A 15,374-nucleotide genomic window follows, 5' to 3' on the forward strand; every position below is an offset into this window, starting at 1 on the left:
ACAAGAGCTAAGAGTTCTGCTGCTTCTTACATTCCTACCTAATCCTGAATAGGTCCGAGGCTTCATTTTGGGACACTAACTTTAGATCCTCTAATGGCTAAACTGTAGCGCTTTCAGCTAGATTCCCATATATTGTATGCTTTAATCCACTGGGATAGTGGGAAAAGGTTCCATCTTTCTTCTGCCCTGATCATAGAAAATGACACAACGGGGAGCATGAAAAACCTTTGCCTGATCATATGAAATTTTACTTTCTACCAGCTTAAAATCATTTTTAAAAGTTGGTCTTGCTTCTAGGTGGCACGCACAGGTCACGGCTAGCCAGCTCGGGGGCTTTAGTTTGAAATGAAAATTGTGAAAAGAGCAGCGTTTGGTACTGCAACATCTTTTTGCTATTTTTGTAGCTATATTTATGTTGCTCTTTAGCAATTCTTTACTCTGGAGAATTGAAATCTACATTGAATATTATGAAAATCATGCACGTGGGAAAAAATGAAGTATAAAATAATGCTATAATTAATGAAGCACACTCTTATTTGTAAATCAAGTGGTGCACACACTTCCTTTTTACAAGGAAACGGATAAACTTTCATCACAATACACCCAGCCTGGGATCTGAACAAATACACGAAGTCTTCAGTAGAACTAGATTACTTTTATACAGCTATATTACAATGAAGGACCCTTTCTTGCATCATATTGAAGCTATTTGAAATGAAACATACAGCTGTATTCATTCTGCCACTATTAGAAAATAAGTTGAGAAGCTGCACATATTTAAAATGTAACCTGAAAGCTTGGGTATATTGGAAGTACCATAATCAGATGGTTCCGATGAAGTTTAGGAATTTGGCATCTTTCTAGGGGGCGAGAAAGCAAATGACTAGATCTCTAAAAAAAAAAATCTGTTAGAAAAGTACAGCTGTAAAACTAGGAAAGGATTTGCATAACCTACTGCTCTGTAGGTCTCGGTGCACCCAAAGGATTAGCCAAGTATTCATTACCATGAATATCTTGAATTGCGTTACCGATTTATACGACAGAGTATAAAATACTGCACAACAAAACCGGCTTTTTCCTTGCAAAATGAATCGACTTAACCACTGCTTGAAAGAGATCTACATACTAAGGGCTTTTTACTCACCTTTCTTTATAGTCCCGTGAAAGTCAGTCACAGAATATCGGTTGCTCTTAGAGCTAGCTTTAATCTTGGAGGAGATCCTCTAGGGGAAAAATAACCGGTCTGCTCTTCGGCTTCTGACGATTTTTAAGGAGGGTGCCAGTCTGGCTAAAAGTATCTGAGTGACTTTTCTCCATATTGCTCTCATATTTGTAAATACATGCTGCTCTGCAGGGCTCACCGCTATCAGGACTCGTAGGAATGCCCACTGGCGTTTGTCAGCCCGCCACCCTATCTTTCTTTATATGTGAGGGCTGATTTCCCGCAGACATCATTGTTATGATGGCTCATTTAATCAAACTGTTTAATTGCTCCGGTAATCACTATCATCATCACAGGTACTCAATCATTCATCATTTTCGAGGGGTTTATTGACCTCTGGAGCTCATTCTCTATGCCCATTAAAATCTAGCCAAATTTCTATAATTACCCTTTGGGTTTTTTTATTCATCTAGTTAGTTAGTTAGTTAGTTTCAAAAAAAAATCTTAAAATATCAATAATAATCCCTAACTGACTCAAATACATTTTTGCGGTGTATGTTTAAAAGCCATCTATGTATGAGGCCACATTCACAACTGGATACATACATAATCATTGATAAATCCCACTATTAACGGGATAGTCTGTTTTAGATTTTATGTGCAGGGGACCGTGAACGAGAAAAAGGGGGAGTGGGGGACAAAAGTGCAGCAATCGATAGTTTGACCATTGCTCCTCCCCTAAACTTCAAGTATCCCCCATGATTGATGATCTTGGGTAGCTTTGGTAATTGACTGCTCTGAGGTAAGGCATGTTTTAGTTCCAGCAAAGTGATTGGGCGAGAGAAACATACCAAAATTAACGTGTGTGTGTGTGTGTGTGTGTGTGTAAGTTAATTGTGTGCTCAAGGAGGGTGCACCATCTCACTTAATTTGCTAAACAACCCTACTGTAATTAGCACTACCATTAGAAGGCATTACCGAGTTAATACTTAAGCATATATTCCCCAAATACAACACAGATCTAGAGCAAGGTCCAGCAACATACATACATACATACGTAAGTACATTGTACACACAAGACCCAGTGACTGGCTCAACATAAACGTGCAAACAAAATCTACATAACATTTTGGGCTTATCATACAAAAGAGTAACCATGACTTTGTTTTAAAGCCCCTTTTAAAGACCAAAAACCTCATCACAAAACTAAAGGGATTTCCCTCCTCTTCCTCCTCCTCCCTCCCTCCCCCCCCCCCAGACATCACAACTGCGGTTGAGAGAAGCGATCACTTAATGAAGAACAATGCCAAATATAGTTTGAATGAGGTGTTCTCTTCATGTCCTGGAAAATTAATTTTTTAAACAGCGTAATGAATTTACACAGGAAAGAAACCACCCTTTAAACATAACATTCTGGCAGAGACGCAGTACTTTGTTAAAGCAAGCTTGTTTCCTATAGAAGATTAACTTTATATGCCCCTTTACATTTTAACTGTCTATTCCCACAGACGTGCATACCATTCGCGGCTACAGTGGTATCTGAAGATTAAAAATTTGTTAACAATATGCTAAACAACGCAGTAAAGCAGGATATACTTTGCTGGTAAAATAATCTAGTGAAAACCAAACCAGGTCTAGGCTTCTATCGTACTTTTCTTCTTGCTTTCTGCAGTTTTCCCTCTTCCCCTCTCTCACACAAACACTCTCTCTCTCTCTCTCTCTCTTCCTCCTCCTGTGTCTCCCTCTTTCTCACACACTCTCCCTTTCCTATATGAAAAGGAAGGTTGATTTGCTATGGGTATGATCTGTTGTATGGCTCCCCCCATGTGGAGTTGAAGCAGTCCTGATTACATACTCTGCATATCACAGGCTTTATTCGCTCGCTCGCTCGCTCTCTCTCTCTCTGTGCTCTCCTCTCCCTCTCCCCTCTCCCTTGTATGTGTCTCTGTTGTAGGACTGGCTATGGCCACCACTACTTCCGGGTTCCGTCATTTCATTCTCCCGCCGATCAGCGCTGCAAAACTGAGCCTCTTCTATAAGCCAGCCAGCAGCCAACCTGCCAACACTTACTGACACTCACTCATCTCAGAGAGAGAGAGAGAGAGAGAGAGAGAGAGACAAAATACCTACCAGGAAAAGAGAGAGAGAGAGAGAGAGAGAGAGAGAGAAAGGGGGAAGTCCAGGTTTTGCAAACTATTCAATTTTTCTTCGCATCTTTCCCCACCCCCCTTCCTAGTACTTTAAAAAAAAAAACCCAATAGCGATCCTAAAAGGCAAAACCCAAACGCGGAGTTACTGGAAGAAGAAACCGGGGTTAAAAAGATTCCTCCTCTCTTCTTCATCATCATCAACCATCATTCATTCACTACCTTGACATTCCCTGGCTTTGATTGACAGCTGGAGTGGCAAAAAGCCATGAGACACGACAGTTTGGTTACATGTGGGTTGCTGACGGGCCGATCGTAACCTTCAGTTTGGGGGCTTGACAATTTTTTTTTTTTTTTTTTTTTTTTGCTTAGAGAAAGAAAACAGGAAAAAGAGAGAGAGAAAGAGAAAAAGGAAAGAGAGTGAGAGAGAGAAAAAAAGAAGAAATACACAACCATCGTGGTTCTTGGCTGATTATTTTTTATTATTGTTATTATTATTGTTGTTATTATTATTATTTACCCAGACTGGAGAATAGGCGAAGTCTATAAGTGGGTTGCCAAAAAAAGGAATCTTCTTCACTGTAAATCACTTTCTTTTCTGGACTGGGATATTAAATATACGACACATCCAGGAGTTTATTGGAGCGCAGACTGATGGCGCAAAGGGTAGGTTTAAATCTCCAACACTTACCTATATATAAATCCTCTCTTAAGAGGGGCCTGTCCGATTTGCTCTCCTCTGTTGCTGATGATGATGGCGGCCAGTATTAAAAAATAGCAGCAAAAATTATTCACCAGCTTTGTGTGTGTGTGTGCGCGCGTCTCTCTCTCTCTCTCTCGCTCTCTGTGTGTGTGTGTGTCTCTGCAATTGTTCCACGCTTTTTTCCTCTCCAGCTTTTCCCCCAGCAGTGCGATTTCCCTGCTACTCTAGCTGCTCAGTAGCACGGCTTTCGCAGGGGAAGGCTTGCTGCCGCCGCTGCCGCTGCTCTGCCGTTGCTCGTGCTGCGTAGGATATCTATACATATATCTATACCCTCATATATTGCTGCTTGTTTTGTCTCTGGCTCTGACAACGACAAAGGGAATTGCTACTAAATAATGTTTCTGGTAACTTTCAGATTATTTTCCCCCCCTCCCCCCATGCACCCTACCTTCTCCTCCCTGCTTCCCAGTGTTTAGTTCTTTCTTTCTTTATTTGCTTTTGATTCTGTTTATTCATTTATTTCTGCTCTTTGCTTTCTAATTCAGAGTAACTCGAGTTTCTCCCTCATTTCCTTCCTTTTCATCCCAGTTTCCTTGTTAGGGTTTCGTCTTCCTTGATTGAAGCAGACCTCCTCCACCCCCCACCCCACCCCCCAGTACCTCTTCACCTCCTCACACGGCCCCCCGCCTTCCCCAGCCCTTGCTAGCCTCTGCTCTTTATTTTATTTTATTTCATTTTGTATAACTCTCCCTCCGTTGTGGCTATTCCTGTTTGGTTTTGCTGTGTTGTGGTCTGTCTGGGTGCTTTACTCTCTTCTGACTTTTGTTGTTGTTTGTTTTTTTTTTGTTTTGTTTTGTTTTTTTTCCCTTCCTCCTCCTCCTTCTTCTTTTTCTCCTTCTCTTTCTCTCTCTTTCTCTCTCTCTCTCTCTCCTGGCCCATTTTTTGACAGTACGATGAGCTGCCCCATTACGGCGGGATGGACGGAGTAGGGGTGCCGGCTTCCATGTACGGAGACCCTCACGCTCCCCGGCCGATCCCCCCGGTTCACCACCTGAACCATGGGCCGCCGCTACACGCCAGCCAGCACTATGGAGCCCACGCCCCGCACCCCAATGTCATGCCGGCCAGCATGGGATCGGCTGTCAACGACGCCTTGAAGCGGGACAAGGATGCGATCTACGGGTAGGTACATGCAGGGTAACCCGAGCGCCATAGCCCGGCTTGCGGCGTGTGTGTTTTGGACCTGGGGAAGGAGGCAGAGGAGAAGAAGGATGGGAGAGGGCTCCCATCAGTGGGCACCGGGCTGGCGAGGTTGAAGGGGTAAGTAACTCTGTCTAAAGTCTGCTTTGGAGAAAAAGACTTGGGAGACACGGCTAGTGAGGGTTTTAGGAGAGTCACAGACACAAATCACCGCTCTGTAGGGAGACCTGTAGTGTGGCTTATTATTAATTATTATTATTATTGTTATTTATTGGCAGTAATAATAATTAATAATAAATAATTTGTAGTCTGATGACATCGGAGGGACATAAAGTACCGATAGGAAATGTGCACCAGAAAATACACCCCTATACGTGAAAGTTATTTTTTCTTTTTCTTTTTTCTCTCGAGAGGCACAAGTTAGGAGCTGAGACAGAGGGGGGTGGATACCACGACACTGGATTATAGCTGAAGCAGTGTTGTTCTGGTTGATCAAGATGCCATAATAACACTCCTCTAGCACTGTAAATAAAGAGGTATTCAAATCGCGGAAGACAGAGTAATAATAGAGGGGCTCACTTCTGGCAGTCAACTCTTCTTTGAAATGGAAAAAAACTGGAGGCAGTGAGTAGAGCTTCCCTTCTTTAGAAAGAAAAAAAAAATTAAAAAACCCAAACCAAAACAACAAAACCCCTGTACCAATGCAATGCTTTGAGGGAAGGACACAGGTTCCTTTCAGGGCAGTAAATTACCCCAAAAGAAGAGCTAGTAACCTCTAGGACACAAGGAGGGCCCCCGATCAGAGCTACAAAGGGGGAAAAGAGGCAAACACACCCTTACTACTTAACACAGAGATATTTTTTTTCATGACTACTCCAATTATGGGAAAATATTTCTAGAAGTGCTTCTCCCTCCCCCTCTCCAGCTCAGTTATCTAGACAGCTGGTATTTTACTTGGGTGTGCTTTCTAAGCCAGGAAACTTCACCACCTTTTTGCTAGCAGTCTCCTTTAAAAAATAATAAAGAAAAACCCCAACTACGAAGAAGTGCAAACAGTTCGCGTTACCGTGTTTCTCATTTTAGGGTCTAGCTTGGGGGTAGGGATGGGATTGTCCTGGTTTCATATTATTTAAAGCTGTGGCTAAAAGTGTACGATTCGCAGCTGAGCTGCTGTAGTGGGTGCATGCGTTTGTTTTGTTCGGTGTTCAGGTTATTTTTGTCTCTGGTCTGTGGGATTTGAACAGTGGATGCGGTTTGGGATTTGACATTTTTAAAATATTTTTTTGAAGTTTTCATTTGTATTTGCCCGGTTTGAAGGCGTAGTTGAGGGCTGCAGGGTGTAATGTGTGTGTGTGTGTGTGTGTGTGTGTGTGTGTATACTTGTTGATTAGAGCTCTTCTTTCTTGCCTCTCTCCCCCCCCTCTTTCTTTGTGTGTCACTGCCCGGTAGGCACCCGTTGTTCCCCCTGTTAGCGCTGGTCTTTGAGAAGTGCGAGCTGGCGACCTGCACTCCCCGGGAGCCTGGTGTGGCCGGCGGGGATGTCTGCTCCTCGGACTCTTTCAACGAGGACATCGCGGTCTTCGCTAAACAGGTCCAGCACTTTTTCACAGCCCTCCGACCCCGCTTCTCCCCCTACACCTCCCCCCCCACCCCAAAGCACCTATTACCGCACTTTCAGAGAGAGAGGCTCTCATCTTTTGATTCCACACTAGAACTGGGGATTAGGGCGTGGAGTGGAAAATGTGTTCTGCCACCGATCCACACTGGCCTCATCAGAAAAGAGTCGGTTCCAGACTGTTGAAACTAGTTCACCCAACTGCTCGCTCCCCCAAACCCTCATCCCCATCAACCCAATCCCCGTGATCGAGTTGTTAGCCAGACACACTCACCCAGATAAAGACAAGAGATCAAAAAGGAGAGGGCTCTGAAAGGACAGAGGCACCGGGCTGGCTGCAGTTTAGACTCTTTTTCACATAAATCATTATTTCACTGAGCGTTTTAATATTTTAATCTGGCCTGGGCGTATTTCGACTCGCTAGCTTGTCACATGTTTTTCCTTCAAGTTATTCGCGTACCGGGCTTTGAACAGGGGCTGTAATTTACACTGATTTGCCTTCTTCTCGCAGGTCCGCGCTGAAAAGCCACTTTTTTCTTCAAACCCAGAGTTGGACAATTTGGTAAGGCTTCCACATTTGCCTTCCCCCCACCCCTTTACTATAGTTTGTGATATTCATAACAAGCACCTTTCTAAAACATGAAGGGGTCATTGTAAGTGAGGAGGCTGGAGGCGGCCGAAAGTTACAGGTTCAGCCATCCAGGGTTTAGGACCAGGGAGGGGGAAAGCAGAAAGATTTAAAAACTACATCCCAGAGGCTTCAAAGAGGCTTCACTTTTAAAGTGAACCAGGGCAAACTCTGAAGTCCCAATGCATTGCAAAGCTGTGTTTAAAGCCGCGGGAAGCGACAGTGAAGGAAATAACTGCTTAAGAAGAGCGAGCTGGAGATTTCTAGCGCAATTCTTTTGCTAATGCGGATGATTTCAATAGTAAAAGTGCCTAAATCCACTTGTAAAGAAGATGCCAAAAGATGCATCTTGAGCGTTTCCCCTTTTTTCTTTCTTTTGAGGTGTGTGTGTTTGTGAGTGTGTTTGGTTGGTTGTTGTGCGGACCCTCAGAAATAAGTGCTTGGGGAGAGGGATTTCTCTAGATCCCAGTGAGACACTAATCACCGCTCTTAAAATAAATATGATAAAAATCGAGTGCTTAGGGTTAAAGTTGATCAAAATTGCTCAAGCGTGACCAGTGAGCTAAAAACCTGGCTAATGAGTGTGCGCCTTGACAAGCCCCCTCTCTGCCCATTGGGGCCCGCAGCTCTGCACAGACCCCAGTGCGTCCTTCTCGCAAATAACTCCTCGCTCAAAACTTTCTTGCAGATGATCCAAGCAATACAAGTACTAAGGTTTCATCTTTTGGAATTAGAAAAGGTAAGACCAAGGGAACTGGGGACTGTGACTCCCACTCTCATTATCTCCCCCTCCCCCATTGATTTGTTGTAGACACTTATAAACATTGCCAAAGAATACAGGGGAAACGCAGTGTGATATTGTAACCTGGGCCGTACGAGCAAACACGCTGAGTCCAACCCGGCATTTCTTTTTAATTGTAATTCGAATGGATCCTTTAAAAAAATAGTATAACCCCTTTACATTCACCCTACTCTTTCCTTAACTGGATGCGATTTCGCCGAGTCAGAATATTATTTTCAATATTAAATAACCCCTTCTCTAATCCAGATCCCATCGCCATATTAACCTCAGCCAGCCTTAAATATTATGATTAAGCAGGAGGTGACGGGGGTAACTGTGCCTTGAGATGAGACTAGGATCTTTTCAGAGCATAGGCGCACTTATTTATTTTTACAAGTCCTGGAAATACATCCATCTCTGCCCCACTTCAAACAGATCCCATCACAAGCTACCAGCTGTACCTGGATGGATTGGGTATACTCCAGCTATATTGCCTAGGTCCAGTTTCCAGTGTTTTGATGTTATCACCAAATCCGATTTTCCTCTATAGACTAGACTGAGCCCAGTCTCTCTTCTCTTTCTCTCTAACTTGTTGCTGCGGCCAGTCTCTAGAGAATAATATGTGCTGCAACAATTTCTCTATTGTTTCCTTGCCTTCAACTATTATGCCCCTTAATTAGAGTTACTCGTGGAATAGATCACAGAGTTTCTCTTGCTACCAAAAAAAAAAAAAGCTGCAATCCGATATTTTGCCTTCCTTTTTTTTTTTCCAGGTCCACGAGTTGTGCGATAACTTTTGCCATAGGTACATTAGTTGTTTAAAAGGAAAAATGCCAATCGATCTAGTTATTGACGAAAGGGATGGCAGCTCCAAATCTGACCATGAAGAACTCTCAGGATCTTCCACAAATTTAGCCGACCATGTAAGTCCTCTTGATCCCTTTATGGTATTTTTAAAGACTCTAACCTGCTTAGGAGTCCCCTTTTTTTAGCCTGCGTAAGTCTCTCTCTGCCCCCTCCCCCATTTCCCTACGAGTTTTAAAGTTCTTCTTATGGTCGATTTCTCCCCCCCCCCCCCCCGACAATCTGTAGCACAGGGAGTTTGCTTATGATTTAAGTTTCCTGATCTGGGAGACTTGCAGCGCTAGCAAATTGTCTGTTTGATGTGGTGATCGGTGCTTTTTCTGCTTTGCCAACCCTGTAATCAATGCAGCAATGCCAGAAAACAGAGTCGAGAAAGTTAGGGGGAAAGTTTGGTGATCCCCCCCCCCCCCTTGTGCAGATGACAAGTGCTGAGAGTTATTGGCAGTTTTACATTGCATTAAGAAAAGGGTTAACACATTGGAGTTTCCAATGCTTTTGCTTTATAACAACTTATTGTCAGAAGAATATGGACTTATTGCCAAGTGCCCGAAGCATCTTCATAATAAAAGACAGTAACCTTGATGAACCAATTATTAACAAAGTATTACAGAAAGCTGGAGAGAATTATGATTGAGTAATCGTAGGTTAGCGGTTGATTTTAACACTTTAGTAGTTGGTGAGTTATTGTTACGTGTGTAGGACTAAACGTTGGTGCTCATGGTAAGAAGAGTGGCTTTACTTCTCTGGCTTGTGTTTTGGTGCAGATCTTGTGATGCTTTAGAATGTGTGTATAGAAATAAATAGACATTTACGGGGGGGGGGGGAATGAAAGAAAAGATTGCAGCTGGTAGCGGAGAAAAGGGAACGAAATAGCTATGGTTAAAAAGAGTGGGTGTGAACTATAGTTTATTTATAGGAATGCATCCCTGGGGAGAAAGGGGTTTACACAGTTTTAGGTTCAATTGAACTCATAATCTAAATGATACATCTAATATTTTAGCCCTTGAAATATTCATTTAACACCCGGTGTGTCTTAACCATACTCTGCACAGGCGCCTAGCTGTCTTTTCTTGTGTGGTAAGAAAAGAAGATTTAAATTAATAGAGAATCAGGTTTCTATGAGCTTCTTTTTACATTTAAAATATGTTGTCTGCATATTTAATAACGTATTTGATCTGTATTGAAATTCATGGTAAGAAATAAAATAATTTGCTGAGTGCTTAAAGTTCCAGGACACTGAAAGTGGTTTCTGTATTCCAGGCTTTAGCTTTCAATTCTTCATTTGTATTTGGTAAACCTTGAGGGGCTATATTCTTATGATAGTATGCATTTTCGACTTATTATTTTCAAATAAAAATGTATGCAGCAGTTACTGAAAGTTTCTCTGCTTATCAGTTATCTCATCTGTAGATAATAGAGTCTATGAGGCATGACAGTAGTTTTAAAATATCTGTTTTATGGGATTTTCAACCCTAAATTTGTATGCACAAGCATTAAGGTACTTGCAGAAAAGAAATTTAAATGAGTGGCAACCTGAAAGATATAGGCTCATTCTGTATAATTCAGAGCAAGACAAAAAAAATCTACATGTTTTTTTCCAGTACAGTTTCTTTACAAGAGTGTGTTTCAAGTGGAAGTGTAGAAATGGGGCACGCTGATGTTTATATTGAAGAGATTAGATAAACTAGCCTGTTTAGGGTTCTGGCAGATGGCGAATACTCAAGCCAATTTGCAGTGCTCTATTATAATATTTAAATTCAGATACAATGATAGGACAAGGTTAGAAGGGGTTAGCGTTTTGATAATTTGATAACTATTATCTTCACTAAGAAGAATCTCCTGTTGTTTTTGTGGCCCAAAAAACAAACTCAAGTAAATATGACAACCCATTTATCTTGTACCCTTTAGGGTTTACCACTTCATTGGGTATTATAATTTAAAGCCTTTTATTTCCTAGAGATTTGAGCTATAACATTTTTTACTTTAGCCCCCTGCTATTTGTTTTGAAAGGAAGCAATAATTTGTGCAACCAGAACACCAACTGGGAAATGAAGAGTTGTATCATAGTTACATTTTATTCATGCGTTTTGGGAAATGTGTCTCCTTATTGGATTTTTTTTTAATGCTAGCTTGTTTTCCCACCAAAACTTTGGAACTCTTCAATATATATATGCACTCTTCACTGGGCTACATTAAGGAATGTATATACTGTGCTGTTCTATATTAAGGAATAATACACGTCTACTTCTAAAGAAGGAAAACCTTTTCAAATTGTCAGTAGGCAAATACCAGAATAAAAATTGAACTGTTCTTTTGTGAGCATCTACCTAAGAAATGGAATAGTTCAAACATGCAAATTTGTCCAATTTTACTCTCCAGGTTATTTTTTCATTTGGTTTGATATGCATATTTAATATATAGCCCCAGGCTAGATCTCATTTGGTGAAAATTGGTGCAGGGGTGTTGATGATCCCCTTCAGAAGGATGGAGACAGCATGTTGTTTCCTCTGTTTTATCTGTTGGCCCACTGTTCTGATCCAGGGATCTTCCCCCTGGTTTTATTTGCACATGAAATACGAGAAGCATTTCAACTGATTGGCTATGAATAATGACAGCTAAAAAGAAGTGTAGTTTAATTTGTTGTGTGCCAAGGTTTCTCTTGTGGAGGTGACAGTTTGTGACAGCTGTTTGACACCCCCAAAATCCATACACCTCTCTTCTTATTAAGTGGTATCAAGCTACATTGTGTGTGTGTTTTATGTGTATGTGTAGGGTGGTGGTGGTGGCAGCAGTATATTAGTTATATTATTACTCAATATTATTCCTTTTGCCAGACTTGAAAATATAGCTGAAGGAAAGTAACTAAACGAAATATGAGTCTACCCAACATTTACAGTGTGACTTCTGAAAGTGGGATATTCAGATACTGTATATTTCCTTTCTAGAAGTCTACGGCTGTGATATTTATATAACTTAATTGGGGGTGGGGTGGGGGAGGAGAAATGGGAAAGAGGAGGAAATCATTGATCTCTGCAGAAGCAATACCTGTGCTGGAAAAGCAGGCAGTCTTATGCAGTCTTGTCATACGTGTTTGGTAATAAATGCACATATTGATTTTTATTTTAGTGCACTATTAACTGTTATGTAATACAGTGAGTGTAAGGGGAGCAGGGATTTTGTAAATCAAATCCTGTAGTGCTAGTCACTGAAAAGCTGCAACTTTTGTAATTATTCTGCTATGTTTAGTAAATATAACAGCCCATAATTAGTGTTTGAAATTTTAACATCCTAATTTTTTGTTATTGCTCTGAGGTATTAAGTGTAGATGGAAAGAAGTTAATTACAGCCATGCTCTGCCTGCACCAGATCAGTTAAAGGGCTGTGGGGAGGGGGGTTACGGGGTGGGGGAACCTGCCCAAACTGCAGTTCAAGTTGAATTTTCCAGCAATGAAAATGTATCATTGTTCAATATAAACATGTAGGGCCCAATCCTGCATTCCACATGCACTAAACTCCCATTGAGGTTGATTATAAATCTCTTCTTTAAAAAAAAAAAAAAAGAAAAAAAACTGTCCCAGTTTGAAAACTCTATTGCTCCTGGTATTTGAAGAACCATAAACTTTTTCGAAGTCTATAACATTTCTCTGCTTTGCTTTATTTACATTTTATTTTGTGCATAGCTTTGACTAATACCATACAATTCTTCCCTGAGTCCAGATCTGAGTTAGGGCCTGATGCTGCTCCCATTGAAGTTAATGGCAAACATCCTGCTGGCTTCAGTAGGAGCAGGAGCAGGGCCTCAGTCTGCTCAACATTTGTTTATATGCTGTAGGCAGTTGAAAATTGAGGTACTAATAAACTGATCTTTCATAAAATGTAATGAAAATAGGTAGAGAAAAACATAGGTATCTCTTTTTTAAAAAAGAATCTTTTCCAGATTAGAAATCTGATGCCCTAGATGTAACAGAGAAATAGTTGTTTGAATGTTAAAGCTTTCTGTTGTCAGATCAGGATACATTAACTCTCATTATTTTGTTTTTTTTTTAACATCAAGTTGTTTTATAGTATTCAAATACTCCTTTTAGAAAGGTTAGTGCTGAGCAGCCTAAAGGTGTTTTGCAAATCAGAAAATTTAAAAATGGGGTCTCATACGTCTGTCACAGGTTGTATATAGTCTTGCCTGTTGGTAAGATTTCATTGTCAGCTGAGCAGTGAGCAAATTAGTAAGGGCCTGATACTACATTCTCCATGCACTCCAAAATCCCATGGACTTCAGCAGGAGTTTTGTGTATACCAGGAATGCAGGATCAGACCCTAAAGGTGTCCTTCTGGTTTGTCAAATGTCAAAAGGGAATCTAGATAGTTATAGCAACGGTAATAAGGCAAGCGCTTTTATATAACCAAGTTTCTTAGTGTGTAGTTTAAGATTTGGAATGCTCTTTGTGATCTGCCACCATGTGTCATTGCGGGGGCTTCTAATACGCTAAAGAATGTTGTATTTTTCTGGTTTTTGATTGCTTTTGCCTTTCCTAAGCATTTCAATACAAGTAAATTTAACTATTTTTATTTGATTAAACTTCATTGTGCTCCCCAAATCCGAGATGATAATGTATTTCATTATCTCACTGATGTTGGCATTTCCCCTTTGATTTAAGTGTTGTCTATCTGATACCAAGTTAGGTTGGAAAGTTATATTTACTCTTTTTTTTTTCTCTTTTTTTGCATGATAGTAATTTAAAAGTAGTGGTATATCTCCAGAAGAAGTGTTGCTAGATAGAATTAAAAATCCTGACTGTTCAGGACTTGGTTCTATACAGACAGGTGGTTTACATGTTTGATTCGAAGTTACTACAAAAGCACACGAAGCCTATATATCATTTAAGAATGATGCCACTTTCTAGGACTGTCAACAGTTCTTCCTGAAACTTCACTCAAATGCAAAGTCAGTGGGGGTGAGAATATCAAGATTTTTTTTAAAAATAGCCATGTATAAAACTTGCACATATGTATAAATAAGCAAATTGCTCCTTTTCAGTAGACCAAAATGACTTGTGTTTTGTTTTACTTATGTAATGCTGATAGATAATGCAACACTGCTTTTAAGTCTAGTCAGTAATATATTAAAATACAGATCTCTGAGAAAGTAAGCCTCAGTAATACAGAGCCTTGACTTTACTGTAAATATATATATCAAGCCAAATTAGAGTTTTTCATGCCCCGTTTATTTATTGAAAGTTTCTTTATATATGTTTATTATTGCCATTCACTACATCAGTCTCTAAGACCTCATATCCTGAATTACATTATTATATCCTATATGGGTGTATATGAGGTTTTTGTCTGGCTCAGTATATTGTGTTTTAATATATCAGGGCATGCAGCGCCAAATTCTTGTTGTCTTAATCACATTAGTAGTTCCATTGATCTCAAAGGTGCTGCTTGTGGGAGTACAGTGAGCAGGACTTGGCTCATAGTCTCTGGAAAACAGTGCCATCGTGACACTTGTTAAGATCAGTTGCAAAGATGATTTACAAGACGTTGAGTAAAATTAATTTTAAGTTATCTTAATTGTGAATCAGATGTGCAAATCTTTTATTTGCACACCATGGTTGTGTAGTTTCCACAGTTTTATTTGATAAGCAAAATACAAGGGCCCAATCCTGTATTTATTGTCCATCTAAAACTTCAATTAAAGTCTGTGGGTAGAATCCTGCTGACTGTACTCACAAGAGTATCATTTGAATTCAATTGGCCTGATTTTGATTTTACTTACACCATCATAAATAAGGAGTAACTTCACTGTGGTTAATTGAGTTATACCACCATAAAACCAGTGTGAGATCACAATCAGCTCCAGTGGGACTGCTTGTCAGACTTTGTCCAGTGAAAGTTTTGAGTGCACAAGGAATGCACAATCCTCTGGCACTACATTTGCATTTACATAGCTGTCTTGCAAGAGTTAATCTACCAACCTTTGCACCATAACAAGACAAGTGACCAGCACTGTATCATATTAACAAACAGATGCCTGCATGCAATCCTGATTGAATAAATGATTGTTCTGTAGCAAATGTGCTTTGGAATATCTCTCCTTAAGAAATACTGTTCTAGTTAAAAATGTGTACAGTTTCCACCAGCTTTGCAGCATCGACAAAAGAGTAACACATCAGATTTGCTTCATATACCCAGAGACTCTTGTCCTTTCCATGCTCTTTTCTAGATTTAGCAAAATTCAATGATGGTGCTAAATCCATTTTTTTTTAACTTTCAAGGG

At 40.5% G+C, this 15,374-nt stretch overlaps 1 protein-coding gene across 14 annotated transcripts in view; it reads left to right on the top strand.

Annotated features, from left to right (window-relative positions):
- Positions 1–3,963: 3,963 nt before the first annotated feature.
- Positions 3,964–15,374, top strand: part of MEIS2 (Meis homeobox 2) — a 181,406-nt gene continuing 169,995 nt past the window's right edge. For 4 of the 14 annotated variants that reach the window (XM_077820290.1, XM_077820291.1, XM_077820292.1 and 1 more), the window contains exons 1-6: positions 3,964–3,975; positions 4,962–5,194; positions 6,662–6,803; positions 7,339–7,389; positions 8,144–8,194; positions 9,010–9,159. In XM_077820290.1, the coding sequence (XP_077676416.1) occupies positions 3,964–3,975; positions 4,962–5,194; positions 6,662–6,803; positions 7,339–7,389; positions 8,144–8,194; positions 9,010–9,159 (639 nt within the window). Of the gene's footprint in view, positions 3,976–4,407; positions 4,417–4,816; positions 5,195–6,661; positions 6,804–7,338; positions 7,390–7,530; positions 7,532–8,143; positions 8,195–9,009; positions 9,160–15,374 lie in introns of those variants that run through there. The other 10 variants (XM_077820299.1, XM_077820302.1, XM_077820293.1 and 7 more) reach the window with 7 other exon arrangements.

Source organism: Eretmochelys imbricata, chromosome 6, assembly GCF_965152235.1.
Source record: "Eretmochelys imbricata isolate rEreImb1 chromosome 6, rEreImb1.hap1, whole genome shotgun sequence".
Lineage (NCBI taxonomy): Eukaryota > Metazoa > Chordata > Testudines > Cheloniidae > Eretmochelys > Eretmochelys imbricata.